We start from the raw sequence: 10,816 nt of genomic DNA on the forward strand, positions 1-10,816 counted from the left end.
AGGTTTGGAGTCCCAGCGGTAATGTCCTCGAATAGAGGACCACATTTTGTGTCCAGAATAGTGCAACAGATCAGCCCCCATCTAGGAATAGATTGGCAATTACATACCCCATACCGACCACAATCGAGTGGCCAGGTAGAAAAGATGAATCAATTCTTAACACTATGGGTACACCCCATTGTGATCTTATTGATCAGTTTAGGAATTTCCTTAATACTAGCCATTATGTTATATTTGTGGGTTTGGAGAATGTTTAAAAGGGTAACACTTATGTATGATGCTTTATATCATTCGGGAAGACTGCTTAAGTAAAAGAATTTACTTAATTTAATAGAAAAGGGGGGATTGATATGGAGAAATAGTGTGAAATGGGGACGATGGAACACCGACTGTGATTGTATATGTCTGCCCAGGAATGTGGTGACTGGTCATGGGTGCGGTGTCTGGTCACATAGGCACACAGCTCTGAGGAGACAACTACAGTTTTGAGGAGACGCCTGCCCCTCTTCCTCTAACAAAGGGGCTATTAAAAAAAGAAAGAGAAAAGGATGAGAGATATTCCAATGCTATCTAGAGGGAGGGAGTGCTAAGTCTCCTTGCTGGAGAAGATCGGATGGTCGCAAGGACATGAATCACCTACAACCCTGCAAGACCACCACGTTCCAGGAAAGGACTGATATAGGAAGCGGGGTTTAGGTAACGAATATGTATAGGCGTTAATTGAATATTCATTTATTTCATTGTATAAATGTAGGATGGTTCGTCACTTCGGGTATGCAGGCTTGTGGAGGAGCGATCCCCCGTGCATCTGCGCGCAATAAACACACCTACTTTATAACTTTCGAGTTATAGAGTCTAATTCCGCACATCACAAATGCTGGTGTGTTTTTTTCTGGCTTATTAACAGATGTTGATTCTGTCCATCATATGTTGCTACAGAACCGAGTTGCTACTGATTTTTATTATTAGCACAGGGACACAAGTGTGAAGGCTTTGATAGGATGTGTTACGTGAATCTGAGTGACCACTGTGAATTAATTTACAAAAGTATACAAAACTTCAAAGCCTTAAAGCAAAGATCTGCAACAGAGCCAGGGGCGGGATGCCTTTGGTCTCTTCTCACGGCTGGGAAACTTTGGGCCATGACTCAAAAGTATTACAGGATTTATTATAATTACCTTTAACCACCTTATTGACGTTTGCCTGATGTCTCCCATGCCTTTTTTTCCTGTATTCAGTGTTTAGTTGATTGTAACATAAAGCAGGTCGTGGTCACCCAGCTACACACCCCCTTTGCCTCCTCGCAATTAACAAGCAAAGAAGAGGACAGAGAATGTCTGAAGAGAGAGATAGGAGAGGAAGCTGGAGAATATTTTGACCTAACAAGAGATGAGAGAAGAGCTAGGTATTGTGAAGGAGACTAGGAAAGATAAACATGGTTATCTAGTGTTTAATAGGTGTCTGCACGCTTGTAGTGATATATAGCTATGTAACTGCATGAATGGTTTCTGCCCTGAGCCTGGTGGAGCATACAGCTGCGGTTTGTGTCCGGGCTCAGAGATGTAAATAGGGGCTTCTCTGTTATGCTAAAGTGTGTCTCTTTGCATGAAAAAGAGAGGGAATGAAGGGAATGACCCCAGAGGTATGTTCAGAGAAGGCATGCTATGTTTCCAACTTTCTGACTGAACCAGTTCTTGTTTGGTGTGCCCTTCCACCTATGTATAATGTTAATCCAAAAGAAGATGATATTGTTTACACTTTGAATGTCGATAATTGTCTTTCTGTAGATGCTAATGTAGTAGGAGGCTACGATGGGAACTATTGCAGCGGTTCTTCTGTTTCCCGGAGTAACAGCAGGGAAAGCATTAAAGAGTTAAATCACCTTGTTTGGTAGGCAGTTCAGAAGGTGAGTCAAAATTGCCACTGCTTTTTGTTGTTGGTTCAGGGACAGTGGCTGTGAGGATTTTGATGGTATGCGCTGCGTGGATTTTAGGCGCCCCGTTGCAGCAACATGGTATCAAAATCTGAGAAAATGTCAGCCTTTTTGGCATCCATTCCCTCAATTGGCAGGATTGTTTGTTTGCTGTTCCCTTGGTTGCTGTGATGTTTGCAAGGGCCCTGCAGAACATGGCAAACCTGGTACCAGCTGTTCAAAAACAAAAAGGGGAAATTGTCAAATTGTGTGGAACACAGACAGTGGGTTAGTTTGACATTGATAATGTGTCTTAGTTGCTTTTTTATTTGTTCTATTACTTATACCTTGTTTTTACTCGTTCGGTTTCCAAGGTTCTTTTTGTGCAGCAGGAAGGGGGAGATGCAGGAGCGGGCTGGAAACTAGGACCATGCGCGGCAATCGGTTAGCTGAGGGGGATGTGCTGGAGCTTGTCTAGACAGCAATTAACATGATGAGACCTGTTTACAGAGCACAGGGGAGTGGGAGACGGGTGGCGCCTGGCGCCAAGGAAAGGTACCACCTTGCTGTTAGCTGCTGGCAGTTAACCACCAGTCGGGGATTGCCCAGTATGCAATGCTGAGCTTCAAGAGCCAATCTGTTTAAAACGCGCAGCTTCTGAACGTGTCTAGAAACTCGTGCTTCTGTACAATAAATTGACATTTGCTTGCATCGAGCTGCGTCCCGTCTCTTCATTCGCCGCAGCAAAGCTCTTGGTGTTTGCGGTCCTGGAGGCGTCCTGGTGTCACCACGCCGGAGGATCGTGTCCTGGCCCCTCTCCAGAGGATGGCTTTGTGCCGCTCCAGCAGAGCAGTGTTTAGCAAGGAGCACCGGAGGAGCAGTTTGTTGGTGCCCAGCTCTTCTTGGAGCCCCTTTGCTGCATCGGAGGAGCCGTTGGTGGTGCCACGCTGGTGAGCCGTTGATGGTGCAGCATTTGAGGAGCCCCTGAGCGCTCGGCCGCAGAGGATCCCTTTGTGGTGCCGCTCTGGAGGAGCCATGTTTGGTGAGTGCTTCAGATTTTACTTTAATGTTTGTAAGCATGTGTTGAAAATTAAAAGGGTGTTGCATTTTTTTTAATAGAGTATTACAACAGTCAAAATTGTGAACTTATATCTGTTGTTTCATTGATTGGGATGGCTTACTCTACGAGTATATAAATACATTTCTGTTGTGTATTTCTGTTTATGATAATTACGCTGCAGTAGTAATATATATCTCTCAAATATAAAACCTCTCAAATATAAAAAAATTGCCATTGCTACAAGAATGTTTTGAACTAACAATATTGTAGCTGAGTTCAGTACTACAGAACAAAGTCCAGTTCAGTTGTGTGGTCTGCATCAGTTACTGCCCTGTCAGGACTTGTGAAGGTCCAGGGGAATGAATGACTGTTCTTCCAACCCGCCTAGAAGCCTCTAAAATGTCTCTCTGGAGAGCCTGTAGTTGCCCTGCAGATACCTTGTGCTGCCTGTAAATAGTGTCTGTTTATTGCGTCCTAGCAGCCTATTTCATCTGAGTCGTACAGCTGTGATGGAGCTGTGTTGTCAAGATCCATTACAAACACACAGCCAAACAACCAGCCCTCCAGTTTTTCTCTGGTAGCCAGCATGCTGTCCAGCAAAACAGAGTTTTCAAAAAAACCATCTTTTGCTTTTTGAAAATGTTACCAAGTCAAGTGGCTTTCAGACAGTCTGATAAATAGTGTATGGAGCAAGTGGGATTTTTCTTAGATCTTCTGTTGTGTATCCAGTTAGAAGGGACACGTGGGTCAACATCATTGTATAGTAGATAATAACTGCATATAACAAATGAAGTATCAGCCTTTACTGTAGCTGAGATCCCTGGATGGCTACTTACCTTTTAGTAAGTAAAGATTCAAACCGATGGCATTACTTGCAGTAAAGAAATATGTGTCGAACATGACTTTGGTGTATTTGCATTGTTTTTGCAGCCAAGGTTTAGAGTGTGGTTCATTTCTAGAGAAGTAAGTTGAAAGAAGGGTAGCAAGACTTTTCTGGGTTTTTAGTTGATTGGTTGGGAATTTTTTTTTTGACAAATAGGTGTTTGTTTGTTAAACCTGCTGTTTGTCTTTACCTCTACATGTGGAAACTCTATAGCAAGGTGCTGGTAAGGCTCTTCTATGAAAATTGAAGTTTGTAGCCTTTCAGATATTTCCTCCAAAGGTCTAAGGAGGTTTTTTAACTGCATGAAGGTTTCTATAGATGTTGTTTTTTCTGAGTGAGGGGGAAGTGTGGGGAAAAAAAAAATAATTTCAGGCAATGGACACCATCCAAAAAGTAGGTAGTTGTCCAGGCTGCATTTGAAGGGCATAACTGGTACAAACTTGTCATCTATTTCTTCCTCCCCTCTTTTGTAACTGGGAAAAGGTACTAAAGAGTAAATGTTTTTTCAGGTTCCTCTTTCTGGCGATAATGAAAGCAAACCATCAAAATCTATTCAAAGAAAGAGAGTGCTTCCATCTTGGATGCTGGAAAGAGACCCCCTGGTTCAGAGGATTTCTGAGCCTCTAAGGGAAGGAGGTAGGTTTGCAGTGTAGTACGTTTGCACACCAATATATATTTATGTGCTTTGATATAACTGTAATTGTAATGGTGGTGATAGAAAGTATTAATTTGTTCCTTCTCTTCCCGTGCTCCATGCCTGGCAGCCAACAGAGACTGACTTCTGCCTCCTTTGTCATCAGTCCTGGGTGTGACAGAGCTCTTTCTGATCAGTTTACATGGATGTGTTTGGCAGAGCTGGAAAATCAGGTGGCAGTTACCTATTTGATTTTGTTCCTTTCAATGCAAGCCTCATAAACTGTTAACCAAAACCGCTGCTGAAATGTAATTGCCTCGGGTGTGATAAGAAAGGGCAAAGTCAGAATTAGTATCAAATGATCCAGACAGCAGCATTTTTTCAAATTTTCATTTGAAAGTGAAACTATTTTCAATAGTTTCATTTGGTAGGCAGTTCAGAATGTGAGTCAAAATTTTTCCCCCCCTTAACTTCCATCTTCCTAATGCTTGTTTAAAAAACCAGAGACAAAAAGCACTTGCATATAAAGGTCTCTGTTTTAACTGTTAGAGCCTCACTCTGTATCACCAGAAACTCACCTTGTGTACTTGACTTAATTAAATTACTTGTCAAGTGCATATTTCCCTGGTTTTAGAAAAACAAAATCCAAAATTTTCATTCCCTTACAAGAATATGAATGCATGCCTAATAGTTCCATTTTGGATGGAACTTACAAAAGTACCAGGAACTTACAAAAGTTTTCCCCCCCTTACTTCCCCTTTCAAACTCTAGACTGTTCCCTGCTGGCTTATTCCCTCGGATATAAAAATTGCAGGTACCAGAGGACCTCTGCTGACTGTCTTTGGTCCTGCGCTAGCGTGATTGCTTTCTTGCCTTTGGAGGGGGTGTATGTGTGTAGGGTGAGGGGTTTCGTTTGTTTTGTCTCCGCAAGTACTGTACTTTTTGATATGTATGTGTATCTAATGCTTGTTTCAAAGGCTGAACGCTTTGGTCAGGTAGCTGTAGAGATTTGAAGCTGTGTGGGCCGGGGACACCTGTGTGCTGTTGAAGGCCTGACCTTGGGGGAGCTAGGGATATGTATGAACACTGCTGGAGCTGTTTAAAAAATCCCTATGTGAGGGAATGATTCTAGTTTAGGATGGGCTGCTTTAATAAAACAACCGATCTCTTCTGCAAATCTAAAATATTTCCTTAAAACTGTGGAACGGTTTGCATCTTGCTAAGGTGATATTGGGTGGGAAGGTAGAAAGGTAGAGAGTAAAACTAAGAGGCTGCCCCTTTTTTGTTTTTCTTCTCCCCCTGTCTGTCTTCTTACTGGGAAGGTAACAGTGATTTGTGATTTTGAAGTCAAACATTAAAATTTGAACCGTTCCTTGCTTTGTAAACATGACTCTGGCACATGGCTATTTTTTGAAGGGGGAGAGTTTTTGAAGTCTTGCAAAATGGCATCAAGTATTTTCCTTCTGCATGCGTTTTGCAGCAGATGGAGCTGTCTGGCCCTGGCTGTCTCCCAGCTGTATATCCAGCAATAGCACTTCAGGACAGAGATCTTGCGGTTTTCTGAGCTGTGAAGCTTTCCAACGGGAGGCACAACGTTCGCTGTCTTTCTGTTGGTTACTGGCCGATGAAATAATGGGCTGTGATGTGGGTGACTAGGCAGGTGGGCATACCCTGATTTTGCCGTGTCCTAATTGATGTTTGTGTGCATAAAGTGGTTATCTGAGGTGATACTAACACAAAAGATGTGTGGTAAAAGTTGTCCTTGGACCGTGTAGTTTACTGATCCGCTCCTATTGTGGAAATGAACTTGTCAGTGGCACTGAGACAGTCAATCCCGAATATCCTTTGCCACATATTTATTGTTTTCCTGCAAATTTGCCCCTCAAGCATCTGTTTCATTCTAAAATATGCTTTTTATTCCTGTAAGCAGGGAATGAAAAATGTGTGGTTGAAACAGCACATGCCCAGCGCTGCTACTTCTCGTGCTTTTTGCCCAATGTTCTGCTTCAGCGCAGATTTAGATTTCTAATGTGGTCAGGATTTCACTGTAAAAAGTTGCATTCCAAAAGAACCCTTTTGTTTTTCTTTTAAGGTAGTAGAATGAAAAAAGGCCAAGGGAGAGGAGGAAAAAGTAATACGGCATCATTAAAACCGGAAGTAAATGTGCAGCAGAAAAAGAGATCAGCTTCTGAAGAAACTGCAGAGGATTTTGAAGGTGAAGAGCAAGATGCGGGGAAAAGGAGCTGTCTTTCCATGCCTGTCCCTTCATCTCAGGTAATGTTTTGGCTCAGGGAAGAACCGTGGTATTTCAAAAACTGAGAATGTAGCTCACAGTGTGGTGTTGAAGGCTGGGTCTACGTGTGTTCTGCTTGTAATTTGTTGTTCAGCAGTTGTTTTGAAATGCCAGTCCATTGGAGAGCTCTATAGCGAGGACGGTGGAAGCCTTCATGAGAGTAGGTTTTTTGCACTTCTTCCTTGGGATCTGGAACTTTGGCTCCCAAAGTTCCACAGGAATACCAGACTTTTCAGCTTTACAGCAAGAGGCTGGTAGACATGAGCCAAAGTACTGGTCCTAGGAGTGGCTTGGTGTGTGGTTTCTTTCTCCGAGAACCTTTTAGGGATAGGTGATGGTATGACACTGATGTAATGTGGTACTGGACTTTGCCCAAACTCGTGCCGTTCTCGGTAAAGTTTTATGGTCAGGGAAAGATGGTACATGGCGTAGCAACTGCTGCGCTTTGAAGAAAGGTAGCATGGAGTGTGCTTGTGCCACGATCTCAAAATCTGAGTCAAAAAAGAAGGACAGACAAGAAAAAGTAATCTGAAATCCAAAATGCTCTGTGGCAAGAAGCGAACAGACGCTTCAGCTGGTCAGTCTCTGTGTGTCCCCAAATTACAGCTGCGTTTATAGGCAGTGAAATGCTGCTAGTAATGAAAAGAGGAGGATCGTTATCAAAGTGAAACAGTATTTTGGTGAGAGCAAACTGAGGCTTTCACTGACTTTTCCTGTAAGTGAACAGCCTGGGGGAGGTGTTTCTAATCTCTAGCATTAGAATTGCCTGGATCTGTTCTAGGATCTATAAAACACTTACAATCCCGTTACTAGATAATGCTTTGTGGATTTTGACACTGAAAACTCTTAGGGTTTTGTTTTTTAATTAAATCTTAAGGTTAGCTGAAACGCGTTACTCATGGCGAGCGTACCCTTCGGGATAGTTGGGATATAAAGTAGTGGCTCTTTTTATCTGAAGAAGTGTTCTGACTTGTGAGCTTCTGTGAAGCCTTACTTATTTTCTCCTGATCGTTCTAGAAATATTTCTTATCTGAAGCACAGTGTACTTGCCTTCAGAACTTTGCAGAAAAAATAGTAGGTTAGTTCAAGCACAAGTAATAATCTTAGAGAGCTCTAAAAGACTGGCATTTTGATATCAAAACCAGAATCACGCTGCTGCTGTCATAATTAAGGCAACTGAGAAAATGTCCTGTAGGGTAGGAACTGAAAAGATTCTTAGTTCTTTTAAGTGCCGGCAGCCACCAGATGGCAGAGAGGTCACACGTGTGTCATAGCGAGTGCCAGTAGCGCTGTTGTCTTTGGTTTTCTTTGATTACGACCTGTTTTTTAACTAGTCGTCATCATCATGCCCGTGGAAGTGTTTAGTCTCATTACATACAATACAGGCATGTAATACGCAGTATGAAGTATGTAGCAGAGAAGTCACAAGTGGAAGTGGCAAATTAGAGTCATTTAGTTCTGCTTTGCAAATGAAGGGTTATTTCCTAAGCGGCAGTTGTTTACTGAGCCTTACTTTGGGAGTCTTAATAAAAAAAGTCACCTTTGTCTCCAAGCCGACTTACTAAATATGCTGCTGTCTGGATCATTTGATACTAATTCTGACTTTGCCCTTTCTTAATCACCCCGCTGCTCAAATGTAATTGCCTCGGGTTTTGGTTAACAGTTTATGAGGCTTGCATTGAAAGGAACAAAATCAAATAGGTAACTGCCACCTGATTTTCCAGCTCTGCCAAACACATCCATGTAAACTAAGTATACATCTCCTGGAGGAGGAACTTAGATCACAAACTGTAGAGAGCAGAAACTTTTGAATAGTTTGGTAATGTACCAAAGTAGTTCAGCCTTCGATACAGGTCTGCTTCTGGGTGACGTCTCAGTTGTTGGGACAGTGCTCTTGTCTTGGTTACGTATCTCGTATCCTTTTTCTAAAGCACACATCTCTTATTTTCAGCGGACGTGTGTTCCAAACTTTAAAATGCAAGATTTGTCAAAAGGGAAATTTTTACTTAATGGTGTCTACTGACAAACTCTTGTATGATTTAGAGTCACAAGCTGAAGCGTTTAAGATTTATTGGGGTGGGATTAAGCTCAAGGTGTGTGTCATGAATTCCCTGTATCTCCTGCATATAGATAAATAGATATCTTCCATCTAGCTTGCTATTTAAGGGATTGAAATTGATTATTGTATAGGAGGGTACGTTCTTATAGAGGCTACTGTATCGTCACATGTATAATCCGCATTCATTTTTCAGGAGCAGTACTTCTAATCGAAAGTTAGTGTAAACTGAAGTCCTTGGACTATTCACAAACGAGGTGGTGAGAGAGGAGCCTGACCGTGTCGTGAGGGAACTGAAGCTGAGGACGGGAGCTCTAGAATAAGTTTTCCTTTAAAGTGCGTGTGTGTTCTGAACTTGAGCCTTTCATTCAGCAGGTGTATTTAGCAGCTAACTTGAGTTTGGAAAGTGGGGTAGAAGATTTTAAAGGCTGGCCCAGATGATCTTTTGAGGTCCTTTCCAACCTGGGCTCTTCTATGATTCTCTCCCTTGAAAACAGGAACGATGATGCGGAGTTGACCTTAAAGCTTTTAATTCTGAAGCGTGTACATTTTCAGGTCCTTCAAAATGTAACCTTGTTCCACAGAATGCATCTGGATTTCCTCTTGAGAATACCATGAGAAACATGGAAGGAAATGGCAAGACCGGAACAAAAACCCCTGGAAGTTCTCTGGAAAAAAAAAGATAGGCAGCTGCATAGTAAATTGTCTAAAAGAGTAGGTCAGATCTCCAGTAAAGAAAATAGAATTGAGGAAACAGAAAAGAAAGAGCAGATTACTGGTTCTACAAGCCAACAAGCTCACTGGGGCAGGACTTCCCAATCTTTTGGTGCCCACGAGGGGATTCTTGAGCCTGATGCAAATCTGGATTACAAGACTGAGATTTCTGATTCAACCAGAAGTGCAGATACTCCAGAAAGCTCCAAACACAACAAGCGTAAGAGGACACCTTGCATGTATGGAACAGGCTGTTACAGGTAAAGCAAAAATAAAACTAGCTTAAGCTAGCTTGTTATTAAGAAGTACTGTCTTAGCTACAGAAGAGTAAACAGTAAAGCGGTTACAAGCTTTGATTTGAAAAAGATCTTTTGGTAAACGGGGGACTGATGAGAAACCAGTGGCGTAACAAGAATTCTAAAAGTCTAAAAGGAGGAGCCAGGATGTCTTGCTAACTGCCAGTATAGCCTAAACAAGGGATGATTTACTTGAGCAAATTGAACAGTGCAGTGTCGTAGGAAATAAGAAACAAAGGTCCACTTTAAAAAGAAAAGAAAGAAACCCCGCTGTGTGTAGAGTACATGTACCAGCAGGGAGAAGAGATGTAAATGATTGAAATGCCCAACATAGACCCTGTGGGCTTATTTTATTAGCAGCTGAAACTTTTATGAAAGATGAAGTTATTGCATGCTTTGTGATCTGAATATTTAAAATACTTACTATTTGTTATCCCTGAATAATGAAGAACTACTTTTGTTATAACTTGGCCAGTCTGCACTTTTGGGTTTTTTTTTAAAGCGTTCGGACCCCCCTTAAAACCCGAACAAGTCACACTTATAAACTCCCTGTTAACCCTTCTCTGGTCAGTACCCTTACCTGGTCAGTGTCTTTGGTGATACTTCAATTGAGGGACAATATATTATTTTTTTTTTTTTCTGCTACTCATATCCTCTCGATTCACGGTGAAGGATCTGTCATACAGATGTTTTGTGCGCTACAAAGGTTGCAGCAAAGTTCAAAAACTCCAGTGCTGCGTGCCTGGTCTCCTGCTCGTTCTTTCTGCCCAGGCAAGGTCTGTAGTGTGGTGTGTTAATGTATTGAATGGAAGATAGGAATCTAGAGGTGTTCTTGAGGCTAGGAAGTGACCAGTGACCTGCAAACTGCATTTTGGAGAAGGTTTTGAGCTCCAGATAAATCCATGTACATTGTAAGCACAAAAGATAAGGCTAATCCAGGAATCAGGGGGGCCTGTGATTATTTTTTT

At 42.1% G+C, this 10,816-nt stretch overlaps 1 protein-coding gene across 1 annotated transcript; it reads left to right on the forward strand.

Annotated features, from left to right (window-relative positions):
• The first annotated feature begins 4,352 nt into the window (after positions 1–4,352).
• LOC121081788 (aprataxin and PNK-like factor) lies at positions 4,353–9,947 on the forward strand. The gene is given in 4 exon segments (XM_040581014.1): positions 4,353–4,491; positions 6,582–6,763; positions 9,423–9,512; positions 9,514–9,947. Coding segments are annotated over 4 exon segments (714 nt in total). The 3' UTR covers positions 9,817–9,947.
• Positions 9,948–10,816: the final 869 nt, after the last annotated feature.

This window comes from Falco naumanni, assembly GCF_017639655.2.
Source record: "Falco naumanni isolate bFalNau1 chromosome 6 unlocalized genomic scaffold, bFalNau1.pat SUPER_6_unloc_9, whole genome shotgun sequence".
Classification (NCBI taxonomy): domain Eukaryota; kingdom Metazoa; phylum Chordata; class Aves; order Falconiformes; family Falconidae; genus Falco; species Falco naumanni.